General features: G+C 50.3%; 1 protein-coding gene across 21 annotated transcripts in view; it reads right to left on the reverse strand.

Moving 5' to 3' along the window:
* Dscam1 (Down syndrome cell adhesion molecule 1) overlaps window positions 1-26,621 on the reverse strand; it is an 81,218-nt gene that overhangs the window by 10,948 nt on the left and 43,649 nt on the right. For 15 of the 21 annotated variants that reach the window (XM_076799401.1, XM_076799400.1, XM_076799408.1 and 12 more), the window contains 4 exons: window positions 20,131-20,567; window positions 19,729-19,985; window positions 19,317-19,629; window positions 11,076-11,393 (listed from right to left, as the gene is read on the reverse strand). In XM_076799401.1, the coding sequence (XP_076655516.1) occupies window positions 11,076-11,393; window positions 19,317-19,629; window positions 19,729-19,985; window positions 20,131-20,567 (1,325 nt within the window). Of the gene's footprint in view, window positions 1-5,533; window positions 5,825-7,478; window positions 7,770-11,075; window positions 11,394-13,971; window positions 14,266-16,059; window positions 16,354-19,316; window positions 19,630-19,728; window positions 19,986-20,130; window positions 20,568-26,621 lie in introns of all 21 variants that reach the window. The other 6 variants (XM_076799406.1, XM_076799410.1, XM_076799399.1 and 3 more) reach the window with 4 other exon arrangements.

Consider the following 26,621-nt stretch of genomic DNA (forward strand, 5'->3'; position numbering starts at 1 on the left):
GCCACAAAACTATACGATGCGGTTCAAGCTCAACCAACTTACTTCGGGGGTACGGGGGGTCGGGGGTTCGGGGGGACACGTAGGACACTGGGCGTGAGACTTTTGCGTTTGCCATTCGGCTGATAAACATAGGCGGAACCAGACAAGGGTTTATAGAAAGACACGAAAGAAAGAAATATATACAGAGAACGAAAGTACAGAAAGAGAAAGAGAGAAAGAGAAAGAGAGAGAGAGAGAGAGAGAGAGAGAGAGAGAAAGAGAGATATAAGGAACGGCGCGCAAGAGAGTCGTCCCCGGCGACGAAAGCAACGCACTGTGTACGTGAAACTCTTCCGCTGAGAACTGAAATCCAGAAAGCTTATCCGCAAGGTAACACGACAGCTTCGGCAACGACGAAGATGCATCAACTCAAAAGCCTGCAATCAAAATACTCTGACGGGCCCCGGGGTTTCGCGGCGGTTGCGCTTTATTTATTTTTTTCTTGTTCATTCCGAGTTTAGTCAATCATCGTTCAAATCATTTATCATATGTATATATATATATATATCATTCTAATGCTCCCATTAGTCTGGCCCTAACCGTGAACTCGTAAGATCGCCTCGTGCACCGCCTTCCCCGACGGGTTACTCGCGATACAAGTGTATCGTCCAGCGTGCTCCGGCGTTACCGTCTCGATCAGCATGAGGCTGGTCCGAGGGCCGAGTTTCCCGATGCTGTACCCCTTGTATTGCGAGAGAGGCAGGTCCTCGTGGGTCCACGTAATATTGATGGGAGTGTCGCCGAGCAGCACCATGCACGCCAATTGGGCGGCCTGCCCCGCATAGATCGGTTGATCCCCGAAATCGAACGGACTGATCCGCGGCAGGACTGGAATGATAGGGCTCTGAGCTAGATCCGCGATACATCCCGGTTTCCGATACATCCGATATATCCCTTCTTCATGGTAGACTGGACAGTCTCTCTCCGGTTGTGGCCCGTCTGCATCGTCGATATTCTCATCGAGGTTCGTTGCTCCCCTCGGAGCAGCAGCGAGAGACTCTCACGGCTCTCGTCTTTCGACCGATCTCTCTCTCTCTCTCTCTCTCTCTTTGGGGCGGTGATCTCTGCTCCACGATCCGATCCGAAAAACCTACTTGAACGCGTTCCCTGTTGCCGTCGCGATACGTATCGAGGCGCTATAGATTGCTCTTGGTTCGCTAACGAGACTCGATGCACCGAGAAAGGGTTCGAGAAGAGAGAGAGAGAGAGATAGAGAGAGAAACAGAGAAAGAAAGATGCAGAGATAGAGAGAAAGAGAGAGACAGAGGTGTACCAGAGTGTTTTTCGTGTCTTTTATGTGTGGAATAAGAAAGAGAGAGAGAGAGAGAGAGAGAGAGAGAGAGAGAGAGAAGAGAGAGAAATCGGTTTGGGGCGGGTTCAGATTGTGGGAAGTCGAGCTCGTCCCGGACTACGGACAAATTACCTTTGATCATGGTAGCCGAAGGAAAACGATAGAGACGGGACTGTGGTCCAAAAGCTACACTCGGCCGAGCGACCTACCTAAACGATGATGCTTCGAAACAAACTGATTGATGCGGGGGGATAATTATGTATGTAAGAAAGAAAGATGGACAGTCGAGCGGATGCAGACTCTTCCAAACATATTTATATAGATATGTATACGCTATTACAACAATCAATAGCAGACAAGTGGAGACGTCGTTCGTACTTTCAATTATTATACGACTACTACTCGAACTACGAACCGCAACAAGACCGATTCAAATATATATATATATAGAGAGAGACAACATCATCATTTGGCCGATCTCAACGTAACGTAACACGCATATACACAACCGCTTCAGTCTGGCTTCGAGCTACGCGTACACGCCTTGTTTATATTTTGTACATCATCACATGCCGGTTTTGTTTGTTCTTCTGTGTTCTTTTGTTTTTTGTTTTTTTTTTTTCATTAACACGTTCGCCTGGTCCTCGGCTCACTCGTTTCGTGTTTACCAGAGTGCGATGCGCATGACTTATAATCACGTTTCTGTACCGTTCACTTTGAGATGGGCGCTGTGCCTAGCACGACCGGCTGGATTATCGGCGACGCAAGCATACTCTCCGGCGTGTTCTCCCCTGACGGCGGGTATCGTCAGCGCGGACACTCTATCCCCCAACGCGGTGATACCCACTCCGTCGCCTACTTCTAAATGGCGTCCCTCGAACAACCACTTGAGCGAAATCGGCGTGTCCCCCTTTACGACCGCGCAATGGACGATTATCAGATCGCCGGAGTTGGCCTCGTCGAACGAGAACGGCTGCAGATGCGGAGTGACTGCCGAGAGATAGAGACAGAGAGGCTCAGAGTCACTGGCAGGCACACACAGAGATATGTATACACGGAGGAGCAGCTATGCAAAATAGACGTTTCGTTTAACCGTGGGGGGAACAGACACGTTTGTTTGTTTTTTTTTTTCAGGGCGAATTGGCGCTGGGGATCCTTCGTCTTCTCGAATCAGCCAGCGGAACGTTTCAAATTTCGCGATCATGTGGCTCGTGTGTGGTTTCTGGGGGTGGGGTGGGCGGGGGGCCGGTGGATCAGACGCTCGAAATCAAAAAGGAACTCGCGATCCGATCCCGTAATTTGGAAATCATCGAAACAAGGAGGCAAAAGGGTCGAGAGAACACGTTACTCAAGCAGAGGATGCTACGGGAGAATCGGGAGAAACTTGTAAAAAGGACAAGACAATATTGTGACGTTCGAGACTTTTTTTTTTTGTTTGTTTGTTTGTTTCGAGCATTGTTTATCATTAAGCACCGTTGACAATCAGATCGGCCGAGAGCTCGTGCCTTCCGGCAAGGTTTTCCGCGATACACGTGTACGTTCCAGCGTGCGTCGCCCGGACGGATCCTATGCTGAGTATGGCGCCCCGTCCGCCGAGATCCACGATCGAGATTCCAGAGTGGGGCGAAATCGGATAACCGTTTAAGGTCCAGCGGAGCTTCAAGGGTTGATCGCCCTCGACCACTGCGCACGGTACCGTTACTACCTGACCGGAGTTAAGCGGTTTATCGCCGAACGCAAACGGCAATAATTTCGGAATTACTGAAAAGAGAAAACAGAGGGAACTGAAACGAACTAAAGCTCCGCTCTTCTCGTTCGAATTCCCGCGCCACGGTCCGGCCGCCACTTTCAACTGCAACGCGACGAAACTCAAGGAAATGCGCCGCCGATCGCGGAAGTCTACGCGCATCCGACGAATTTCGAGGATTTCAAGGGCAATTATTATTTTCACCTCTTCGCCGAATTTGTCGTCTCTCCAAAACGAGATTACAAGATTTCCAGACGTCTATGAACCATCCGAAGCCCTTCTAATTTCCGAAATTGGTCGGACGCGGGTAAACGTTCGCGACGGACAGCGAAACAAAGAAGAAACAAACGTAAACCGAGACTAAAAGGAAAAACCAATTGCTTGAGACGAACGAAAGAAAAACGTCGAGGATTCGATGCAGGAGGGAAGCTACTAGAGTGGGGGGTTCGATGCAGGTCGTAGATGTCGGGAAGGATGGAGCAAGGGGGTGTTGTCTAAACGTATAAGTGATCGATCCATGTGTCTTCGAGAAGCGGTGTACCGTTGACGTCCAATTTGGCCGAGTGCGAGGTCGATCCAGCCGCGTTCGACGCAACGCAGGTGTACTCCCCGGCGTGTCTCGCAGCTACGGACTCAATGGTCAGTTGCTTGACGCGTTTCCCGGAGTTCGATACGATCACGTCCATTCGATCGGGTCTTATAGGCTGGCCATCGAAGGTCCAGGTGATCTCCAGAGGGGAGTCGCCTTTGGTGACGACGCACTGTACCGAGACCAAGTCTCCAGCGTTCACAGGCTCGTCGCCAAAGGAAATGGGCGCTATCTGCGGAGAGACTATCAGACGAATAACCAGATAGAGAGATTCTTTTCATTGGAAGACGTTTCGGACGCTACACGGTGCGGTCCGGAGAGTTTCCACTCTCGACGACGACGACGTACGGGATTAAGAATCAAGGATGGGGGAGCCGGCGTTGTCTCTGTCTCGTGACGATTCGTGGAGTGTCGAGGGATCGATCATGGGAGAATTGGGGAGGTGTCGTGCGATATGGCTAAATGGTGTACTTTAGCTTGGGCAGTACCGTTCACCGACAACTCCGCGGAACGGCTGACAGATCCGACCAAGTTGCTCGCGACGCACGTGTACTCGCCGGCGTGGCGCGCGGTCACCGAGTCGATGATCAGTACCGAGTTCTTTTTCCCGGTTTTCGTGATCGTTATGTCCGGGTGCGTGTCGCGGGTGATCGGTTCCCCGTTAAAACTCCATCGTATCTCGATGGGCGAGTCGCCTTTCAAGATGCTACACATTGCGGAGATCTGTTCGCCCCAATTCGCCGGTTCCTCGCTGATTGAGAACGGCGCGATCTGCGGAGCGACTGGAAACAATGTCCGAGAGTTGTTCAATCATCCCCGGATTCACGGTGATCTGTCTTTTTTTTTTTTTTTTGTACGTCAGTCGTGTGAACAATTGAGGGTGAGAACGGAAACGAGGAAACGGGAAACTGGTTAGGTACAAGGAGAAGAGGCGGTTTCGGGTCCAACACGTTTGCTACCGGCGGCCCTTGTTTTGTTCTATCGAATTCAAAGATCTAAGGGACCGGGTTAACGATTCGAAATCGATGTACTAAAATCGCTGGTAGCTCGCGTGTTGATCCACGGGGGGAGTGGAGGAGTCTCGAGTGACCGGCGGGCATGGTGTTAATCTAGATTCGTGTGTATCGCATGGCACAGCTCGCGGATTCGTGCATTTCTGTACCGTTGACGGCCAAGGTGGCCGAATAGCTGGTCGCCCCAGCTGCGTTCGAGGCTGTGCACGTGTATTCCCCGGCGTGCCTCGCGCTGACCGCCTCGATGGTCATTAGACTGACTCGTTTCCCGGTGCTCGAAATCGAGATATCGCCGTGATTCTTGAGGGTGATGGGCTCCCCGTTCAGAGCCCAGGCCACTTCGATGGGCAGGTCGCCCTTAACGACCGTGCAGACCGCCGAGACCGCTTCTCCCCAATTCGCAGGCTCGTCGCCGATCGAGAACGGCGCGATCTGCGGCGCGACTGAAAACGTGTGTTACGGAAAATCGATCAGCTCTCGCGACCAATCTACGATCCACAACCATTCTCGTCGACCTAGTTCAGCGACCACAGGAATTCGCGGCGAACAATCCAGGGAGTCGACCGAGATCCTGTCCAAGTCCTCTCGGTGTCGGAGTCTTTTTACGCGCACATATATAGACACGCGCGCGCGCGCGTCCCCCGTGTGTCGAAACAACGGAAACCGGGACAGGAATGAATGTTTAATGCGAAGACAGACAGAGATGGATGATGCAAGAGAGAGAGAGAGAGAGAGAGAGAGAGAGAGAGAGAGAGAGAGAGAAGGGATGATAGAGAGGAGGGTTTTCCCAGCTTTCCCGATGGCTACACGGAAACTCAACAGCCCTCTGTCTACACACATGCGTACGTTATTACCGTTGACGGCTAACGCCGCCGTGTGGCTCGAGGCTCCAGCTTTGTTCGACACGGTGCAAGTGTACTCTCCCGCGTGTCTGGCGGCCACGGCATCGATCGCCAACACGCTCAGCCGTTTGCTTTTCGTGATCGTGTACTGATCGGTGCTCTCGGAATCGATCGGCACGCTGTTGAACGCCCACGAAATGTCCATCGGGAAGTCTCCCTTCAGGATCGAGCAGGTAGCCGAGATCGCTTCGCCCGAGTTCACTGGCTCGTCGCCGAACGAGAACGGGAAGATCTGCGGTGCAACTGACAAGAGCCATCACTCCGGTGTAAGATATCGATTTTTTCAACTATCTCTGATACACGTATGAGATCGGTTTTAGAGAAACAGATCGCACGTCTCTACCGGTGAGCCTTTCGGATTTGTTTGCCCCGCGTTCTCGCGAGCTTTGCAGCTTATTAGGGGTTTAAAGACATTGGTACCGGTGTCTGTCGTGCGGTTTAATATGTTGGCGGAGCACCGCATGACGCACACTAATATTACCGTGTCCTCTGACCCTTAACGAAGCTGGCTGCAATGTTTGCGGAACGTTGGGCAAATAATTCCGAAATGACACGGCTCGCGAAAGCCTTAACAGTGGAAAATGCATGATGCCACGCCGTGGAAGCCATAAATCTCTGACTAGTTTACACGTATTTTTTCCAACTGCAACCAACTGTATGGGGAATGAAAATCGTCGCAATTAGATTGTTTCAATCTCTCGGCTGTTTCGAATTGCGTGTACCCATTTTTCCATAAATGCATAAAATCCGATTAATTACAGACAAATTGAAATATATGTGTTTGAAATTTTTGGACCTGTTGCCGTCGATGTGGCTGCAATGGATTTTGAAATCGGCAGGTTATGCAGTCGTACCACTGGTTTCGAATTTCTGTACAAAATATGGCCATGTATTTTTATGATTTTTCTAAAATTAGTTTTGTAACAATGAAAGTCGTAAATGAATTCTTAATTTGGAGATTAACAGTCTAAAAATAAAATAGAACGAGCATATTCTCCGACACTCCGCCCATATTACAACGTAGGATGGAGACGTTAAAATTAATGACATAATGAGCATAAATGTCCGGTGCGTCCCAATTCAGGTAAGCGAACTCCATTATTACGGTCAACTGTCGTACCACTTGTTGTGCCCCATAGAAGGAACACGTACCGCCAATGTGGTTGGACAATAATATCGACAGGTATCGCGTCTCAATGGTTTCATTTTTACCTGCGGGAGGTATTCCGCAAACCGCTCTTTGTCAATGTCACCCATTTAATAAAAAATACACGGACAATTGCAACAAAACTGTAAGAAACCTCAAAGCGTATGTACTTTTTTGAAACACACAAAATATTCCCAAAATATTCTCTGCATCTCTGACTTATTTTTTCACATATCCAGTTGAACCATGAATAACGGAAAAGAAATTCGCATTACCAACGAGACCACCGAGCAACTTTTTAATAAAAGAAGAAGAAGAGCTTCGGTACTTTTCATCCCCACTTGAGAAAGCTGTTTTCACTCCCCGGTTGCGAATAAAAATACGTGTCAGTTATCATTTCTAAAAACAGTCTCACGAGTCTTTCAAAATCGACGTGTTACACAGTCGAGTGATGTCGCATGTCGGTGAAAACGCGCGCGCTCCGCCGAAGTAACAAGGTTGCCACGAGCCGCGAGCATAATCGAGGAGAGAGAGAGAGAGAGAGAGAGAGAGAGAGCGGGTTTCGACATCGTTCGAGGGAGGTGTATCGAGGAGAGGATTCAGAATGAAGCAAAAAGGCGCAGCGTCGTCGAGAGCGACGCGAGGAACGGCAAAGGCCAGGGGATATGTAATAATTTTGACGGTTTGAAGGCGATGCTTGTGCAGAACTCGTTTGACGTGCAAGCGTGCTTCTTGAGATAGGTTAGGTACCGTTGACGGCCAGAGTGGTCGAGTGGCTGACGTTTCCAGCTCGGTTCGTCGCGACGCACGTATACTCGCCCGCGTGTCTCGCTGCCACGGACTCGATGCTCAGTGCGCTCATATGCTTATTGATTCTCGTGATCGTCACGTCCGGATCGTTGAAGCCTATCGTTCTATCGTTAAACTTCCAAACGATCTCTACCGGAAAGTCGCCTTTCATAATGGAACAGGTCGCCGAGACCATGTCGCCCGAGTTAGCCGGTCCGTCGCTGATCGCGAACGGTCCTATATGCGGCGCAACTACAACGACAATCGAAACTGCCATTTTAGAACTGCGGGACAGCCGCACCCGTTCGCTTGATTAATCGGTGCATTCAACTTTAACGAACCGACGCGGCGACTGTCGTCGATCAACTATTCTCAGCCGTTGGTTCACCCCGAAAATAGACCGACGATGTCCCGGGTGTCGCGAACACGCGTCGTACGTCCTGTTCGATTGTCCTCGGAGGATGTTCGATGTCGTAGAGGATGGGCGACGGGGGAAGAAGTGGCAAGATGTTGCGTAGCATGCATGACAGAGAAAGAAACCATCGAAGGCTCTAAAGGGGGGATCGAGACTAAGGGGAGAGGGAAGGTGTCTGTACCGTTGACGGCGAGAGATGCGGAATAACTGGTCCCACCGGCTGCGTTGCTCACGGAGCACGTGTACTCCCCCGCGTGCGTCGCCGTCACGGCGTCGATCGTCAGCACGCTGACGCGCTTGCTGGTCTTTACGATCGATATGTCGTACTGATCGCGAGAAATCGGTTCGCCGTTCAGGGCCCATTCGATTTGGATCGGATAGTCACCTTTCAATACCGTGCACGTCGCCGTCACGGTGTCCCCCCAATTCGCTGGCCCCTCTCCGATCACGAACGGCGAGATCTCCGGTGCAACTAGGGATCAAGTAGAACAGAGCGAAAACACGTTCACCATCGAAATACTATGATCGAGGAAACACACCTAGGAAGGAAGAATACCTTTTCCAGGAAGAAAAGACCGACCTGATCGATTCGGATCGATCGTCCCGTTTGCTCCTCGATGAAAAACGGAGGGGTCAGGGAGGATGACGAAGAACGGGATGTGATGGAAAGCTGTCCGGACGAGTGTCGCGCATGCATCGAGAGCACAAAGCAATCCGCTCGGGCAAGGGAACGCGTGTTCTAGTACCATTCACGGCCAACGTCGCTGCGAAACTCGTTCCACCGGCCGCGTTGCTCGCCATACAGGTGTACTCGCCGGCGTGACTCGCTGTCACCGCGTCGATAGTCAGCAGGCTGACACGCCTGCTAGTCACGATCGATATACCGGGATAATCGTGGGTGATCGGTTTCCCGTTCAGGGCCCATTCGATCTGAATCGGAGAGTCGCCCTTCAACATGGTGCAGGTTGCGGTGACCGTGTCCCCCCAGTTCGCTGGTTTCTCGCTGATCACGAACGGAGCTATCTCCGGGGCAACTAGGCAACGAACAAACAATCCTTGCGTTATCGACTAGTCCTTGGGACCAGTGCCCGACCACGGAACACACCACGACCACCGAAGCAAGGCTACGGCTGAGCCGAGAACCACGAGAGCTAGAAGAACCCTACTACTCCAAGCTTCAACCGCCGACGCTATGGGAGAGACTGTGACGATAGACAAGGGATGTGTGCGAACAGGGAAATTAGAGGACGTCTCTATCAAGAGAGAGAGAGAGAGAGAGAGAGAGAGAGAGAGAGAGAGAGAGAAATACCGTTGACGACCAGAGTGGCCGAATGACTGGTCGCTCCAGCCTTGTTGGACGCCGAGCACGTGTACTCCCCCGCGTGTCTCGCGGCAACCGACTCGATGCTGAGGATGCTGTTCTTTCGCGTGGTCGCCAGGATGTTAATGTCCCAGCGCTTGCGCTCGATCGGCTCTCCGTTCAACGCCCACGAGATCTCGATCGGCAGATCGCCCTTGAGAATGGCGCAGACCACGGAAATCGAGTCGCCCCAGTTCGCCGGCTCCTCGGCGATCTCGAACGGAGCTATCTGCGGCGCGACTGCGAAGATCGATCGCGAGATAAGATAAAAAAAAGCCCGACGAGTTTGTCCGACACCTTTCGTGGAACGAGAGAGAGAGAGAGAGAGAATGGGATTGTAGTTGAGAGGAATAAAAATACGGGACACAGAATTGTGGTATCTGTTAACACTCGAAGGATCTACTCTAGGTACCGTTCACTGTCAACTCCGCCGAATAGCTGGTTGCGCCGGCTGCGTTCGAAGCAACGCAAGTATACGTGCCCGCGTGATTCGGACTCGCAGAGTCAATCGACAGCAGGCTGTTCCTTTTGGTGGTAGTCACGGATATCCGATGACTCTGGTCGATGGGGTTTTCGTTCAACGCCCAGCTGATCTCGAGAGGGGAATCCCCGCTGACTATGGTGCAGACTGCCGAGACGGAATCGCCCCAGTTCACAGCCTCGTCGGCCATTTCGAACGGGGCTATGCGCGGCGGTACTGTCGACGTCACAACAACGCTATGGATAATGCCAACTGTCGTCTACGTGCGCCGATACAACGTTCAATGGAAATAATGTACTGTTACGTCTGGAATTCTAATTTAATCCTGAATGTTGGGGTTACGTCCAATTTTTTAGGTGAAGGGAAAGAAGGGAGAAGAAGGCGATAATACAACCTGATCGTGCCTTAGACGCTTGGGATAGGAGGAACAAAAAATTGAACGAGAAGTTTTACTTGTGCTTATTTTCTTGGGAGATACTTCCTCTTGACGGGCCTAATATAAATAGCTAAGTATTTGAACTGGCTTCTAAAATTGTCGTATTTTGTGTCTTTTATTTAGCGTTCAGTAATTAAAAAATGAGAATTTGGCCCGTTTAAGCAAACTAGCAAGTATTTGGCTGTTCCAGTTTTCACGAACAAGTGGAGGCTGGCCATGACATCTGCCTGCATCTGCACTGCAACCTACGTTTCCCAACATACCCTAAATATTGATCCCCGGGAGAGTCTCCTACCTGGACTACTTTTTCAAACATACACGGTTGAACTCCGAGACCTATATTTCTACGAGGAGGAGACCTAGAAACGAGATCTTGCGAGAAAAATCACAGCGATCGGCCTGCCCTTCGTCCGACAAGCTGGTATCCGGGTTGAATCAACGTCCAGGGACGTAACAGTACGTAAAGTCAGACAGGGATGTCCGACATCGTGACAGACTTAAAATAACGTTTCACGGTGGGAGGTGGATCCAAGAGATCGAACCGGACGATCGAAGAATGTCGTTCTACGTTACCTCCACCCTCTGCGGCGCGCTCGTTACCCCCATAATAGCGCGCAACCCCCTATATATCGCGTCGCATACCCCCGGCAAACGGCGCGCGGCCGACCAACCTCCGGTGACGGGCGTTCAAATCACCGGCAGGCACCATGAGTCTCGTCGTTTCGGACATTCTTGAAAAAAAGAAAGCGGTTGTTGGAGGAGAACTCGACAAGCGATAAGGAGAATACTGTTTCATAGCCAGCCGATCGCCACCAACCATCCAATCTCGGCTCACCGAATCCGTTTCAGGACTAATCAAACCGTACCGTTCACTGAGAGAACCGAGGCGTGCCAGGTGGATCCGGCTGCGTTGGTCGCGGTGCACTTATACTCGCCCGCGTGTCTTGCCGCTACCGAGTCTATCGTCAGGGTGCTGATCCGTTTGCTACCTCTGCTCACCACGATATCCGGACTGTTGTAACCGTGGTCGCCGGACGCGCGTCCGGCCTCGATAGGCCGACCGTTCAGCGACCAGACGATCTTCAACGGCAGATCGCCCTTGATCACGGCGCACTGAACGGTAGCCATTTCTCCGGCGTTCGCCGCCTCTTCGCCGAACGAGAATGGCGCCAATTGCGGGCCGACTGGAATTTTCAAAAGTCCTTTGAATCGCGAGCCGGAGCTTCCAGAGAGGGACGCGGCGCCGCCATTGTACGTCAACGGCGCTCACCGGGACAACGTACCGTTTCAGCGCTCAACGAACGGTTTATTTTCGTTTTCGTGGAGCCTGTTTCTCAATTTCGTTCAGCCGAAATGCCCGAGTCTTTCACTAAACCTACCACCGCCGGTCAAACGACTGATCTCGAATTTTCCACTTTGGAAACATTGAAATTATAAACATGCTTGCACTCGAAACGATCGTACATGCTTCTTTACCCGAGCATGCATTACAATAAAAATCGCACAAGGTCTAAACAAATTAAATCGTCTCATTTTTATGAAGCACCTTTGACGGTAGGTTCGGTGTTAAATGTCGGGAACGTTCGGATGCTTTCTTGTTCTCAACACCCAGATCCACGGGGCACTAAAACTGACTAAGTTCGGGTCTTGAGTTGAAGAGCGCCGTAGTCAAAGGGTTACTGGAATGCTTAAAATTATTCCCAAGACGAATCAAATTTTTCCCCGTGAAGGATTATTGAAAAAATCGGTTTTTGAGCGCTGAAACGGCATTTCGCACCACTATGCAGCGCACGGCGAACCACGAACCACGAACGACGCGCTGGAGCTGTCGGATAACGGGGGTGGAAGGGGTGGGGTCTCGAGCCTGACCGTGGATAGAAGATCGAAGAGTAACACGGGGATGTTGGGATACGATAGGATGTACAAACAGAAAGATTAGTAGAAAGAAAAAGCGATACGAAATAACGTGAATGAAAAGAAAACATGGACCATCGTCTCGCTGCATCCGCGGGATGGACCGTGTCCCTTACCTGCCGTCGTCTCTGACGATAATCTTACCTTCCCGCACGGTAGTACACGAGGATCGACATACGTTTAAGCGTGTTCGATCATCGGCACGACGACGGCAGTAGCCTTTCCATACAGAGATTATACACTATGAATGTTACTGCGGAAAACAAGAAGTTTACGAGAAGGGAATATACTGAGAGTAGAGAAAGCGATTGAAAAACGCGCCGATCGATCCACTTCGGTTCCACGGGGGATAGGGGGTAGGGGGTGAGCGAATATTTAGCGAGGCGTGTGAAACAACCCGCTTCAGGAAATGCTGGTCCGTGAATCGTTACTGCACTTCTACAGGGTGACACAAGAACGTTGTCACTTCCTTGAAAGGGGTGATTCCTGCGGTGATTCGAAGTAGCTTTTCCCTTTGCGAAAATGTTCTCCGCGACTTTCTTAAAAACTTCTCAAAAAAGCCGCAAACGAAAAAATTACTTCGAACGACCTCGGGACTCCTCTCAACGAGGTACAATATTCTTGGGACACCCTGTACACGCTCCGCGGACGACTTATCCCTCATTCGCCGAAAGCCCTCTTCCCACGTTCCTCCGACCGGTGTTATCCCGGCGTCTCTTTCTCTTTCTCCGATCGTCGACGCGTTTTTTAATGGCCTGTCACAACCGCAAAGACAATCAACTGGTGTGCGAGAGGGGATTTTCGGTGTACCGTTGACCGAGAGCACGGCGATGTGACTGTCAGATCCAGCGGCATTCGACGCGGTGCACTTGTATCTTCCGGCGTGCCTCGCCGCCACACTGTCGATGCTCAAGAAGCTGACCCTCTTATTAGTTACGATATTTACGTCCGGCCTGCTCGAGTCTATCGGGGTGTCGTCGAACGTCCATGTCAAGTTCACCGGGAAGTCGCCCTTGACGATCGTGCAAGAGACCGACAGCATCTCGCCGGAGTTCAGGGGATCGTCGCCGAAAGAGAACTGGAGGATCTGTGGCGCGACTGCGTCACCGGCACGCCAGCATGGACCAAACGATGAGAAACTGTCGTGCTAACCCGAAGGAAGATGCGACCGCGAGCTTTACGCTATAACGACCCTCGATGCTCGCGACATCGATCAAAAACTTGGAAAATCTCGCAATAAGACTCTCGCGAGTCCAACATCAGAGGATCAAGGACCGTTACGCACAGTGTCGCCAGATCACAATTTTTCTCCCACTCTGCCCTTCCCCTTCTACGACGTTATTCCCCCGTTTCCCGACGGACCGGTCACGTGACGTGATGCGCGCGCGCGCAATTCGCGATACTGGCAGAGAGGGGGTAACCGTATTCCCCTCAATTCCCCTGATCTGGCGACACTGGTCACGCACTGTCGACCAGTCCCCGCCGTCCAAGGGTTAATTGTGGCACGGTGTTACAACGAATGGAATTGGCAGATGTCGCTGGTGATTGGATAGCGGTCGTTACAGCGTTGACGAGACCCTCAGGATCGCAGCCGCGAACTCACAGATCCGAGCGTCGATCGTACGAGATAGTCTCGATCCTCTCTGTGGAAAAGTCGACGGGAGATCGAGAACCGACTGAGGAAGGAGGTGACGATCGTTGGGATGTGTTGTAAAGGGGATGGTATGCGTGTGAGAAAGAGAGAGTAAGAGAGAGAGAGAGTGAGAGCGAGAGTGAGAAAGAGCTCTGTCATACAAGGAAGTAACGAGAGTGACAGTCAAGGAGACAGAATGATCTACGCATGTGTACCGTTCACGGTCAGCTGAGCCGAGTGCGATGTGGCGCCGGCACGATTCGACGCGGAGCACGTATAGTCGCCGGCGTGTCTAGCCGCGACCGACTCGATAGTCAGAACGCTGTTTTTCTTGTTCGTGCTCGCGACGACAACGTCGGATCCATGGTGGCTGTCGATCGGAGTCCCGTTAAAAGCCCACGATATCTCGAGAGGCTGATCGCCCTTCGCCACGGAGCAAGTCACGGAGACCAGCTCGCCCCAGCTGGCCGGCTCGTCGCCGAACGTGAAGGGTAGTATTTGCGGGGCGACTGGAACCAACGACTAGAAGAGTCGAAACGGAGGAGGGAGCGAGTGTCGATTCACGCACGACCTTTCGAGATACCGATTTTTCACGGATGTCCCACGCGTCTGACGATACACTGGGTATTCGCTGTAAATTCGACCAGAGCTCTTCTCGTAAACGGTAAATATCTCAACAAATGGAACAGGGTACAATTTACCGCGAACACACCCTGTATACTATATCTTTGCAGCGGTTAAAGATGGACAAATATTAAACTTTTGCTTTGCCTTTTTAGAGCCACTAGATGTGGTGGTTATGAACCTACAAAACTGTTGTTCCTCGTCATCTCCACTGTTTGAGAAATTCAATTTTGAGAAAAGTCAAATTTTCAACCGTAAGAATTGTTCTGTTTCAACTGTAAAAGCTGCAGGAATAATTCGTTATTCCAAAAGTGTACTTGTTTTATAACATTATCGAAATTTGAACGTGTTTTTAAGCAATGTTGATATATTCTGACAGTGAATATTTCAATATAGTACAACGACGAGTCTGAGAAAGATTGTCGGCGTTGAGGCTCACTGCGTCAAGGCACCGTTGATACCCTAATTGTCTCTTGCGGAAATATTTTATTCGATCAATCGAAAATGAAATGTGTGTTGTAGTGTTTATTGACAGTTTCCGCAGGAAGAAGGTGCGCTTTATCGCGTGGATACAGATTGGATTTTCGCTGAGACCCTTGTTCGAGAAAATTGGCGCATTAAAGGCGTCTAACACTCTTGAAATATTGTTTAAACATGTCCGACTGTTTATAATATTGCAAAATATACATTGTTCAATTTGGGAGAGTTGACAGAGTCATACGAAAAATCATTTGTGCAGCTATTACGGTTAAAACGAAAAGAATTCTTAGAATTGGAAGTTTGACTTTTTCTATAAAATTGTATTTCCAAAAAATGCGTGAGAGTTTTTTAAAATGTTTTTCGTGATAAAATTTATGTTGACCAGTGTTATAAGAAAAAGTTGGGTAGTTTAAGGTAGAGCTCCTTTGACAACTTTGTATCAGGAATTGCAGTCTTACATAATGCTACGTTATATAAAACAAACGTACACAAGTATATTTTTCCAGTGAATCAATACGCATACTAATGCATCAACTTATTTTCGAAAGATGCTCCATCTTAAGCGACTCAGCTTAATTTTACTTTTTCTATCTATAACTGTTCTAAAAATACAGTTCGTCCAGACAGCATGGGGCATCCTGTACAATTCTACAGGGTGAGCACGCAGTTACTAACCAGAGTTTTCCTTGTAAATGGTACATGTTTGTAATATTTTTGTGGGGGTCAAAAAAGACCTAGGAATTGTTAGAAGGTGAAATACTGAAACACAGTCACAACCACTGGTGTTCTACAAATTATTATAGTTTGTAAATAATGAGGGAAACGATCTAAAAAAACACCAAGGGTTGCGATGATATGTTCGTATTTCACCTCGAAAGATATGAAATTAAATTCGCGTTAGAAACGAGCTGACCATTATTTACCGTTTACGAGGGAAAACCCCAACTGCGTGGCCACCTGCACAGTACATACTTCCGCGAGTGGAGAACGACGAGGTTGGTATGGCGGCGAAGATATGTCTAACACGAAGCAAAGAGAAGAAACACCTTTGGGAACCTTATGGAGGGGGGAAGGATACGGAGCTGTTGAAACGATGATATCGACGGTGGAACGTGTTAGGGACGATCGGTGATATTAAAAGCTAGCACGAGCGAAGAAGGACTAATATAACAGGCATCCGATGGTGGGGAAAGTCGTACCGTTCACCGTTAAGGTTGCTGACCGACTGACGGAACCGGCAAGATTCGATGCGGAGCAGGCGTACTCTCCGGCGTGTCTTGCCGAGACCCCGTCGATGCTAAGGGTGCTCAGGTGTTTGCTTATTCTGGTCATCGTGATGCTACTGTCTTTCGACTTGTCGATCGGCACGCCGTTGAACGCCCACTCTATGCCCATGGGCATGTCACCCTTCAAGATCGAGCACGACACGGATACGGAGTCTCCCGAGTTGGCGACCTCGGCATTGAATGCGATCGGCAGGAGCTGCGGCCCGACTGTACAACAACACGCATCACGGGAAATTTGTCGCGACAGAGATCTAGATCGATCGAGTGAACGTTTCGGTCCGGGTCGGTTTTGCGGGTTGTGTGCGACGGTGGACCAGCCTCGCCAGATTAAAACTTCTCTCCCACTCTACCTTGCCCCTCCTCCGACGCCATTCCCCTATTCAGCAACGTACTCCCCTCAATTTCCCCGGTCTGGCGACACTGGTCCCCACGCTTCCTGCATGGCCCGGTCACGTGACGCGTTTCGTCTCTGTCGTGCACGTGTCGCAACGTCACGTGACTAATCCGGTAATGACAGAAAGAGAGAGGGGGTAATTGTAGTATTCCCCTCGATTCTCCTGGTCTGGCGACACTGGATGGACGTGTGACGGAATCGATTCAGGGTTTCTCGATTTGCGGGACGTCTCGGGCCAGGAGAGAGTTTGTGTATGTGTGCGTGTGTGTGTGTGTGGCGGTATGTTATGAGGTTCGCTACGGTGCGCTTTGCCGGGATTTGTGCAGTAACGAAACGAAAGAAAACGATAGTCAAATGAAAAATCTCAAATGAAAGAGTTAAAAGAAACGAGAAATTGTATTATTCTCTAGGAACGGATCATTGGCCCGAACCATTGACGGTGAGCGTGGTCGAGTGAGACGCCGTTCCAGCCGCGTTTTCAGCGGTGCAAACGTACTCCCCCGCGTGTCTCGCGGTGATGACGGAAATCATGAGCATGCTAACGCGATCCGCGACCTTCTTCGCAAGTACGCCGGAGGAACCGCCCATCTCTTCTCCGGGATAGCTCCAGCGTATGTTCAAAGGCAGGTCACCGGTCGGTACGATACACTGCAGGTTTTCGAACTCCCCGGCGTTCATGGGTAGCTTCGTGAACGAGAACTGCTGTATCGTGGGCGGCACTGAGGGTGGAGGATCGATGTATGGACGTATGATGATAGGTCGCGAGCGTACATGTTGATATGTTCGTGAGCGTGTGTTCGTGTCGTAACGTCGCGTGATCTCGAGTAGACGTCGATGAGTCGGCTGCGTTTATCACCGGATTACACCGGCCGACCAATTTCGGATTCGATCACTGCGTGCACGACGATCGGCGGTTTTCATTTTCTTTTTTAGGAAAAAATCCTGCTTTCCACCGTAAAGTCGCGCAGCTACGGAGACACTCGAGACTTTTTATTGGCTGGCGACTCAATGCCGATCTGGTAAAGGGGACAGCGTTGAGCTAGAGTACGGAGGGATGGAAATTCGTTTTTGGTGGCCAAATTATTAATATAATTATTTGCGCGGAATACAAAATTCAAAACTAGGTAGAGACTTCGCGACAGTTAGATAATACTGTGGCTCACCGAAACGCGCCAGTATGGGGGAAAAACTGCATTCGCGAGGAAGGACGTTAAAAGAGGGTAAAACTTGGAAGTCACGCAGCCGACTCATTGGCAGACGATATGTATTATATACAAAGACGCGGTAACTCTGTGGAGCAACGGTTACTACGAATGGTGGACGCGCGAAGAGAGAACAATTCTGACAAGAATGCACCAGATTTCTTACGGTCGATCGTCGGCCACCGCCATACCAACTTCCAACATTCCAACGAAAGCGCTCTCGAGCCTCTTTCCGAGACGCTCTCGCGCCACGTGAGCTAGTGTTCGTAAAATCTGCAACGGGGTGGTCGTCCGTGTGCGTGTCCGCGTCCGTGTCCGTGTCCGTATTTGCATTCGCGGATTCTCGGCTCGCGAATTCACGCGCGGTTCGTTCGTCGTACACGATTTTCACGCGGCTCTCGGTTCGACCGTGATATTCGACAGGACGTGACGTGACTGGCCCGATCGACACGGTCGAAATGGGCCAGGACTCGCTGGAAGAATCGTTACAGCTGCAATAGAACGTTGAATGCGACATATATCGTGAAACATTCGGCAGATCTAACGGCCGAGTACCTGTAAAGAACAATTTACGCAGGATCCCGTTGACGATACACGCGTTCGTTCCAATTACACATCTGGTCAGGGTGGCTTGTAATTCGCTTTTGCCAATCGAAAACACGTTCGATCGATATCTAATCGCGTAGTACAATTAATACGAATTTAAAAAAATATTTATCGGGTACTGCCACGTCGAATTGATCGGTCTTTGCTGTCGATGCGACAGATTTAGTTCAAAATGAAGTATAATGTGGCGCAGACGAAATTAGGGGAGTTTAAGTCATGACTTTGCTGGTTTCAAATTTGTGTATGAAATACGGACCTTCTCAATATAATTTCCAAGAAATATTGCTCAAAATTAAGGCGAAGGATTAATACAGTAAATAGGTTAAAAGAATCTGGCAGGTGAAGTTTCATAACCGTAAGCGTTATCCGACGGTGGAGTCTTTAAAATGCGCCATAATGAACTGCTAAAGATCCGGTGTGCCCCATTTCAGGTAAGCGAGCAGCCGCAGCACTCGTGTATTGCGGCCCTCTCATACTTCATATTACCTTCAATGTGGCCTAAAAACAATATCGACAGGTTTCGTGCTCATCTCGCCGAGTCTCATCCTCGCCCACGAAAGAGTTTCATCAACCACTACTGGCCTATGTTACTCTCTTTAAAAAGGGAACCGTGAAAAGTTATAAAACCGGAACCTACGTGAATACTTTTCTTCTAAAATGAATCTATTTAATTCGACGAAAATAATTCATTATAAAATACTATACAGAAAAAGGTCCGTCTTCCGTAAACAAGTTCAAAACTAGCGTCATTTAAACACGTCTAATTTCAAGTCACGCTACATCTCAGTTTGAATGATCTTCCTGGCATCTACATGGAAAAGTGATCAATCGGACGTAGACTGATCGTTGACCGAAAAATTTGTCAGAAAACAGGGGGCAAGAAAATTTTTACACGCGCGATTTACGATCAACGATTCCGCGCGATCAACATCGAGAGAGAGAACGAGGAAAAGAAGCATCGAACTTACCCATAACTTGTACTTCGAGCGTTCCTCTTGCGCTGTAACCTTGGGCGTTGCGTGCGACACACGTGTAGGTAGCCTGATCGCTCATTCTCTCGACGTTCTCGATGATCAGCGTGCCATTGGGGAAGACCTTCTGTTTCCTGTTGATCGGCAGAACTCTCGTGTCCCGTTCCCATACGATGCTTTCGATCGGATATCCGGCGACGGGGCAGGTCACGCGAAGAGTCTCACCGGCGACGATAGCCTTTTTGTCCATGTGGCGAATGAAGGGAAGACCGTAGACGTTCAATCGGGCCGAGTGTTCCGCGGATCCAACCTGTAATCACCGGACACACGGGACCGTTGTTACCTTTTTTCGACCGACAAGAGGAATGCGACCACGAAAAGAAGAAAGATGAAAAGGTATCACGGTCACCTTCGACGCAGCGATACACTTGTAGAGTCCTCCGTCGTTGGTGTGAATGCTGGAGATGTTCAAATGGGAAACCACGTCGCCGTTTACTGTTACGTACTGTCCGACTTGAAGTCTCTCTGTGTTGGACAACCGTTTGCCGTCAAGTTCCCAGGTGATTTCAGGTGTTGGGTTTCCGCTGGCCACACACTTCAAGAACATGCTGGGTCCGGGCTGGAGGGTCTCTTCGCGGAAGGCGTGACGGATCTGCGGGGGTTCGACTGCGGATGTGAAAAGAGTTGCTCTGGATTAGCGTCATCTTCCGGAGCCATGGCCCGTAGGATCGGGAACAATGGTAGCAATTGGGCAATTTATAATTGGGTATCTATATCTATATCTATATCTACATTTTGGACATCTACTCACATCTTCCACCAAGTTTCAGTTCAGCAGTTGCCTGGGCGCTTTCCTGGTCATTCCTAACGAAGCACTGGTACATTCCCTTGTCCTCCTTCTTGACGCTTTCGATCCTGAGCACGTGGTCTTCCAAGCCAAGGGGTTTGCCATCCTTCAGCCACGAGATCGTCTTGATGGGGTTTCCGCGAACGTTGCAGGTGAAGGTAGCCGGTCTGCCGAAGTCGATGGTCTGGGTGTTGGGCTCGATTTCCGCGGCCAACGGGGCAGTCACCGTCAAAACAGTTTCCACGCTTTCACCACCAACGGAGTTGTTCACGATGCACAGGTACTTGCCGGAATCCTCGACGCGGGCCTCACGAATGATCAGTGTTCCGCTGACTTGACGAACGCGTTCATTCAGTTGGACCGGTTGACGACGAGTTGAGCCTTCGATGAACTTGTACCATCTGAAACGAGAGGGTAACGGAGATTGTCTCGCGGGCTGGTCGCTGAAAAGGAGCTTCTTATGGTCGCATGAATCGAAGCCGATCGAAAATTATTTGATCCTTTTCGAGAGGAAGACGACACATTAGATACGACAAAGAAATATTTAACAACGCTATCTAGTTGCTTCGATTCATACTGGTCTCGTTTCCTAGCTTCGTAGGTACACTTATGTCCACGAGTCACCAGACACTTTGCATTTCCCCACTAAAATCACTACAAATTTGAAGATCAAACGACCTACAACTTCATGTACCACTTTTCTCTTACAGTTTGAATCGCTTTGAATGAAAAGTGTGTAGCTAACGTTGGAATAACCCGAGGTACTTCACGAAGAGGTTGTGCGATAAGATTTGTACACTGGGCAATACATCCAACTTTGCATAATTGGATTTCTGGCGAAATCTACTTTCTGGCGATACTACCTACTCATAAACGCATACACAGTAAGCCAACCATGCAACTACCCCAGGTTATTCTAACGTCGGTGACATACTTTTTATTCAAAGCGCAACTACACATGGTTGTCAGTTTCAGTGCTCAGCGGCGTTATTGTTAAATCCGCAACAATAAATTGTACATCGATGTCATAATAGCTGTCCACTCCACTCCTGTGTTACAAGTAATCGGAACGGGATGGACAGCAATTGTGACTTCAGACACACACCAATACCAATCCGTCTCGCATACCAATATGGCGGCGTCCTTACCTGTCAAGAACGCTTGAAACCGGCCAACTTTACAGACGCATAAATTTTGAACCAGAGAATTCCTAACGTTGAAACTCGGATTTTTGGCATTTTCTCGTCAAAAGCTACGGGATTCTATAAAAAAAGTCCAAAACGTGTGGTCTCCAATGGTGAAGTTTCGCCAAACACAACGACGAAATCGCACCGAAAAAAGAACCTCTGTTCGCACTGAAATGAGCAAGTGTCCGGTGTCTCGTAGACGGCAGTGTGTATGCAGGGCTTTGGGCGTCTCTGGGCATGGGCTTCTGTCTCTACTGCCGGCTCATTAGCACGTGTCTCTTGCGCAAACTTAATCAGAAAGAAGGAGAGCTTCAACGCATCTGGAGCATACAGCGGTCATAAAAGCAGAGCAGGTCGGGAAACGGTGGAGGGTGAGTGAGGAGGCTGGCAGCGGCAAGTTCGTCACGATCGGAAACAAAAACTGTTCCCCGAGAGAAAGAGAGAGAGAGAGAGAGAGAGAGAGAGAGAGAAAGAAAAATGAGTGAAAGAGAGAGAGAGAGAGAGAGAGAGAGAGAGAACAAGAGAAGCACTAAAGTCTGCACGCGTGCTCTGACAAACGATTCGAAAACGGTACACCTAGGGGAGAAAGTGAGAGGCCTTCACCGAGGTAACAACGACAGTGTCGATATTCCACTCTCGATTCTCGAGACGCACAGGCCTGCGTGACACTTTCTCGAGCGATTTCTGTTAGACCGATCGCGAGAACAGGAGACTAGGAGAACGTGACAAAACCGGAAAGTGGATGGAACCAAGATAAAAATTGCTTGAAATCAAAATAAGCTTTGACGACGAACGAACGAACCCGTCGCTGTTTCGATCAGAATCGGGAATCGATTTGGGGGAGAGCGGGGGGTAGGGGGTTGGTGGCGATGGTGCAGCGATTGGACAATGCCTGGGCCTCGGGTCAAACACTTTCAACATTTCTGACGAGTGAGAGAAAGGGAGCTTGGGGGCGGGACGTGGGGCTGGCGGGGGTGAAAAACACGAAACGGATGAGGCACGAAGGTGGCGAGGACTTACCAGCCAGATATCGTAGGACTTATTGGAGGTGTGCAGGTGCAGGGCAACATTGTTCGCCCCATTGATCGGGTGACGCTCTCTCGGACCACCCTGATCAGCACCGAGGTTACCGAAGGAGAAGAGGGCCCCGCATCATCCTTTTCGCGCTTCCGTGTCACCTATCTCGGGGTTGCGTCACGGGGCTCCTGTTGGCACTGAAAACCAACACGTCCGATTGGCCCCGGATACACGAGAATGCTTTACTTCTTAGTCAACTCTTTTATAGTTATTCCCTTTCCTCTCCCTTCGTTACCGGTGAGACCATCTCTAATCGTTGCGGTTCTCGAGCCCGCTTCAACTTAAACCGAGGCAAGACAACGCACAAGGCTGAACCACGAACAGAGAGATATCCAAGTTCTACAAGCATAATAGACGACCTTCTATTTGACAGTTAACTCGCCCGATCCGCCGCTGTTATAGCTGTCTCTACGACACCGACGGTCGTTGGGATCTTGGATCAGCCGTTATTTCCCTCGCTTTCATTCGATGCCCACCTCTTCGTCCCATCATCCCCTATCTTTCTCCGCTCGGCAATCGTCTCTTTTACTTTCTTTCTAGCCCGACTACCGTTTCTCGTTTAGCTTCCCCCTTTTCACCCCCGCCCATACTCCCCTCCCTTGTAGTTTCTGCTTAGACTCTCTCTTTTTTTGATTAGCCTCTGTCAAACGTCCAACTTCTCGGATTTTGCGGTACCGCCACCCGACCCGGGGTAGAGGGTAAGGATGGAACGCTTCGAAAATAGGATCCGTGCTCTGCGGAGCAAGATAAACGACCAAACAAAAGAGAAAAAAAAATAGAGAAGCTATACGGAACTCTTTTTGTGTACCTAGAGATCGGGGCAGGAAAGCCTTGTGCCGCACACGCCAGCGCCAGAGACTCGCCCTCTACCCCGCGGTACTTATTAAGGCCGTCTCCAGTCCCTTTTGGGGCAGTACGACCGGACGGTTCTGGAACGATATCGTTTATTGCCCGGAATGACTAAATCGTCCCATTCTCGTTCGCCTTTCTTTTCTATCCATGTATACCGGTAATCAGAGTCGCCGTTCAGCCGTTGACGAATCGTTGCAGCGACCCTCTTCGCGACGAAAGCGTTCCCCAATTGATTTTACGCTCTCACCCTCAATCGTATCTTTGCTCTGTTAAAAATACTAGAACCGACTAACCAGTTGGAATGACTGATTTCAGATTAAAATCAAAGGGAACGCGTTCCTCGCGAAAACTTGTCCAAAATTACATACCTCGTCATCCTCCGCAACAGCCGGTATCCCGAGTACACGCGTAATCGAAGCATGCAACTTACCTGACGTATAAATCGTTGGTCCACGGTATATCGATCGAAAGCGGTAATCAACTGATTCGACTCATCGACGACGACGAGAACGACCACGACGACCACGACGACGACGACAAAAGGGGAAACCAAGGAGCGAAAGGGGATAAGGTATATCGTCTACCTTGTCACCGGCATGGGGAATCCCTGAAACGAGTGACTCAACGCGATATTCTGACCTCCAGCAGCCAAAACCACTTCTCTTTCGAACTTCTTGCCCGAAGACCGCGGAGCTATCTTGCTCGTGCCCTCTGAAACGCGATTCACAGTGAGGGGAACCGATCGTTAGGCGACGTGTACCTTGTCACTGGGACAGGAAATCCCTGAGTGGAACAGTCCAGGGCTGCCACCATCGTCCTTGGGACGTCAATGAGTTTTCCGCCCTCGTAACGTTCGCCCGCGATACGCGGTCCGACGTTACCCGTCGGCTCTGAAAACAGGGGGCAAGAACCGACGCGTGGTACTCGAAGGGGTAATCATCTAGAAAATGACCGAGCACCCGAGCAGGATCGCCACCGCCTGACGCGAATCCCCTTGCTCCGATCAGTGTCGCCAGACCAGGGCAATCGAGGGGAATACGGTTACCCTCTCTCTGCCAGTATCGGATTAGTCACGTGATGTGAAGCGTGGGTGAATAGCGTGGTAGAAGGGGAAGGGTAGAGTGGGAGACAAGTCTGAATCTGGCGACACTGGCTCCAATACCCTACGAGATCCCGTACCTGAACGTAGGCGCCGGGAAACCTTGGACAGGACATGCTAGACCCGCCGTTCGATCAATTAGAATGGCCCTCTTCAATCCATTGATGTCCTTGTCCCGTACGTTCGGACGCACACTACCCCGTGGCTCTGTAAGACCGCAAAAACCGGGGATGGGAGTATCGTCGTCGTTGTCGAACGCGTCGTTCGCAGCTCAAAGAAACCAAGAAACGTGAAAACAGAAACCGGTCGCGAACGGAAGCACCGAAGGGCGGGTAGCTGGTCGAGGTTCTCGTCTGACGAGAGAAATTAGAGAATCCGGGGAGTTTGGAAATTATGGAACTTTGAGGCTAAATAGATAAATACAAAAAAATTTGTCATATCTCTCACCGTTCTCCGAAAGAACCGAATTCTTTTCAAGGTGCAATTTTCTCTGCTAAACTGTGTGGCGAATGGACGATCGAAACCGCCTACAATATGTGATAGTAACGCGAATTCACGGCTCTGCTAGCAGCTCTGGTAAGTCGCTCACCTGTACAAAGGGGACGGACTCGCCTGAGCCTCGCAGAGCAACGTCAAAGGTTCTCCCTGGGATTTAGCCAATCCGTCGAATTTCGATCTAGGCGGCAACCGGGGAGGACTACTTCCGACCGGCTCTAGAATGCAAAACGAAGGAGGGGCCCATAGTAATCGACATGTTCGCGTGTCGCTGCGGAGATGTTTTCGCGTGCGGAACGAGGGAGTTGACGCGGTCAGTTAACTGAGACCGTTCCAGACGCACGGTCCATCGTTTGCCGCGCGAGAGGCGACGACCTTACTGGAGGATAATTGCGGAACGAATCGGAAGAGGCTTTCCCCGTGCTCGTCCAAGCGTACCTGAAGATCGGCAACGGATGCGCCTGAGCTTGGCACACCATGGCCATGGGTGTCTCGCTGGGCAACGAGAGGACTGTTATTTTCGCCGTGGGTGGTACTTTCGGTGCCGCGCCGCTCACCGGCTCTGGATAGAGAAACGACAAATCTCTGGACGTCTATCTCTCCCTGGACATTCTCTTATCCGAAGATCGAACCATAAACAGATATACCTATAAGCTGGAAGAGGGTGACCCTGCGCCGGGCAAAGCATCGTTACCGGGCTGCCGACGTAGCTGACCAGCACATCGTATTTGGCAGTGGACGCGACTCTGGGCTTGGCACCGTTCACAGGCTCTACACAATTCCCGGATTAATGCAATCGCGGGAACCCCGACGGCTATCGATGACTACACTGACCTAAACGTGGGAGCAGGGAACGCCTGGGCGTCGCAGAGCAAACTGATCTTGGCGTCGCTCGCAACCTCGAACGAGTCCGATTTCGCAGACCTCGGGAATTTCGGAGACACCCGACCTGCCGGCTCTGAGAGTCACAACGATTGGCATATGTTAATCGATCGCGAGTACTTGAGACCCGGAGGAGAACCCGCCACCGCCGCCATTTCTTGTTCGAACTCGTTGACACGCGCTTTTAGTCGGTTTAGAGAGCGGCAAGGAGGCACCATCGTTTCTGGATGGTAACTGTGTCTAAAAATTCGCCTAAAATTCAGAAAATTTACCTGTGAGTCGGGGTCGGTGAGCCCTGAGCGGCACAGGTGATCGCGACCGACGATTTCGCGGCACGAACGTATGTTACGCTTTTCGCGTCACTTTGAAAACTGGGCGCCTTGGATCCTACCGGTTCTACAGCGGACAAAAACCCAAGAACAAAGATCTACCGGATGTTTCTCTGTGATTTACCTGAACGACGGAACTGGGAACCCTTGCGCGGGACAAAGCAACGCAGACGAGCCCTTCGAGGGACGTATGAACGAGTGGACGCGATCATCGCTCGAGAATTTTGGTCCTTTCGCTCCCAAAGGCTCTGGTAACGTAACGATCACGCGGATTGTTTAGGAGAAGTTGTTGCCAAGCGGCGAAACAGTGGTCCGAAATTGTGAAAACACGAATTAAGGTCGTCGCTCGTTCAGGAGCACAACCGCTTCAGCGGCATGAGATCAGCGTTGGCATATTCGCATTATTTACATGTATGCATTTTAATGGAAGCGCTCTTAGCGGCAACCTCACAGCGTTGGTATGCTTCCTGTTTTCTTTTTCCTCCCTATGATGGAATGAATATATCGATATATCGATCTGTTGTTGTTCGGGCG

The sequence above is a fragment of the Halictus rubicundus genome, chromosome 13 (assembly GCF_050948215.1).
Source record: "Halictus rubicundus isolate RS-2024b chromosome 13, iyHalRubi1_principal, whole genome shotgun sequence".
NCBI lineage: Eukaryota > Metazoa > Arthropoda > Insecta > Hymenoptera > Halictidae > Halictus > Halictus rubicundus.